Genomic DNA, 1,498 nt, shown 5'->3' with positions numbered 1-1,498 from the left:
AAAAAACTGGCCTGGTGTGGTGGTGCATGCCTGTAGTCTCAGCTACTTTGGAGGCAGAAGCAGGGGAATCGCTTGAACCCGGGAGTTGGAGGTTGCAGTGAGCCGAGATCTCGCCGCTGCACTCCAGCCTGATGACAGAGCAAGACTCCATCTCAAAAAAAAAAAAAATCGACAGTCTTTTTTTTCTTCTATTCCCTTGTAGAAGAAGAAGCAAGAGTCTTATTTGAAGTAGAGAGTGGAGAACTGACTGTTTTCTGGCAACCCTCTCTCCCTCAAGAAGAGACACTGTCACTGGAATAAAGATTTTAATCGTCTCTGCTCACAGTAGAAGCAAGGCATACAGGCCCCCACCCCTTGTGCGCCACCGCTCTTCTCCCTGTTCACTGTGTCCACTGCTGGGTGGAGGGATTGGGGGGGTGGGTATTATGGCCAGGCCCAAATGTGGGCTCCCCTGCCCTCACTTCATCTAGTCTCTTTTCACGTTCCCCTTCAGGTGACTTTCTCTTCCCAATAAGTCACAGGGTCACAAGGTTGAGGGAGGAGAGCACGGGGAGGTGAAGGGATAAGGATCCACAGCCCAGCCTGGCCTGCGTCCAGGTGGAGAGCAAGTGCATGTGTCTGTGTGTGCGCCCCTGTGCGTGGCTGTGGGCTAGGCCCAGCCTGTAAGCTCTGAGTTCCCCCTAGCATGCCAGTCCCCTCTCAGGTCCTCCTATCTGGTGTCTCCACTGGGGTCAGCACACCTGAGCTATTCAAACTTCTTCCATCCTTTGGTGATAGTGGGGCTGCTGTGGGCGAGGCTGAGGCCTGGCACCTCTGTCGCTTCTGGCACAGGGTAGGGAGGTGTGGAGGGACAGGACAGGAGGCAGGTCAGCCTCGGGTGCTACTCCCTCGCTCCCCCAGGAGCCAGTAGGTTCGAACCTTGCCTTTGCCCTGGAGGGAAAAAGAAGAGGGTGGGCTGGGGAATGGCACATGACCTTTCCCCAGTCAGATGAGAGCCTTAGGGATGGGAGCATCATTGGCTGCTTGAGAAAGGTAACTCCCTCTAGGACCCCAAAAGGTGAGGAGGGCAGAGGCTTCCCCCTTCTACCTTCATTTCTACATCCCCTCGAAGCTCCAGCTCAAAACCACCAAACTCCTCCAGGACGGTCTTGGTCTCAGAAGACAAGTGGATCTTCAGGGCTGGGTAGGAAGGACAGGGGAGAAGGGAAGGTGAGGAATGTGAGAGAGGAGATCAGGGAAGTAGAGGCAAAAGAGAACAGGGACCGTGAGGGTGGACAGGTGCCCTCTCTCCCTCTTTTGGGCCAGGAAGCCCTCTAGCTCAGAGAGGCCCCGCCCCCTGCATATAGTGCATGACCATATTAGCCTCTCATTTAGAACTCTGGAGCTGTGCCGGGCGCGGTGGCTCAAGCCTGTAATCCCAGCACTTTGGGAGGCCGAGGCGGGTGGATCACGAGGTCAAGAGATCGAGACCATCCTGGTCAACATGGTGAAACCCCGT

At 55.5% G+C, this 1,498-nt stretch overlaps 1 protein-coding gene across 1 annotated transcript in view; it reads right to left on the bottom strand.

Annotated features, from left to right (window-relative positions):
- Positions 1-288: 288 nt before the first annotated feature.
- Positions 289-1,498, bottom strand: part of NPR1 (natriuretic peptide receptor 1) — an 18,016-nt gene continuing 16,806 nt past the window's right edge. Inside the window, exons 19-20 of the mRNA XM_037733086.1 lie at positions 1,088-1,179; positions 289-930 (exon numbers count right to left, since the gene is read on the bottom strand). Of these exons, the coding sequence (XP_037589014.1) occupies positions 868-930; positions 1,088-1,179 (155 nt within the window). The 3' untranslated portion in view covers positions 289-867. The remainder of the gene's footprint in view (positions 931-1,087; positions 1,180-1,498) is intronic.

This window comes from Cebus imitator, unplaced genomic scaffold (assembly GCF_001604975.1).
Source record: "Cebus imitator isolate Cc_AM_T3 unplaced genomic scaffold, Cebus_imitator-1.0 Scaffold491, whole genome shotgun sequence".
NCBI lineage: Eukaryota > Metazoa > Chordata > Mammalia > Primates > Cebidae > Cebus > Cebus imitator.
This window is presented reverse-complemented; position numbering and strand designations above follow the sequence as displayed.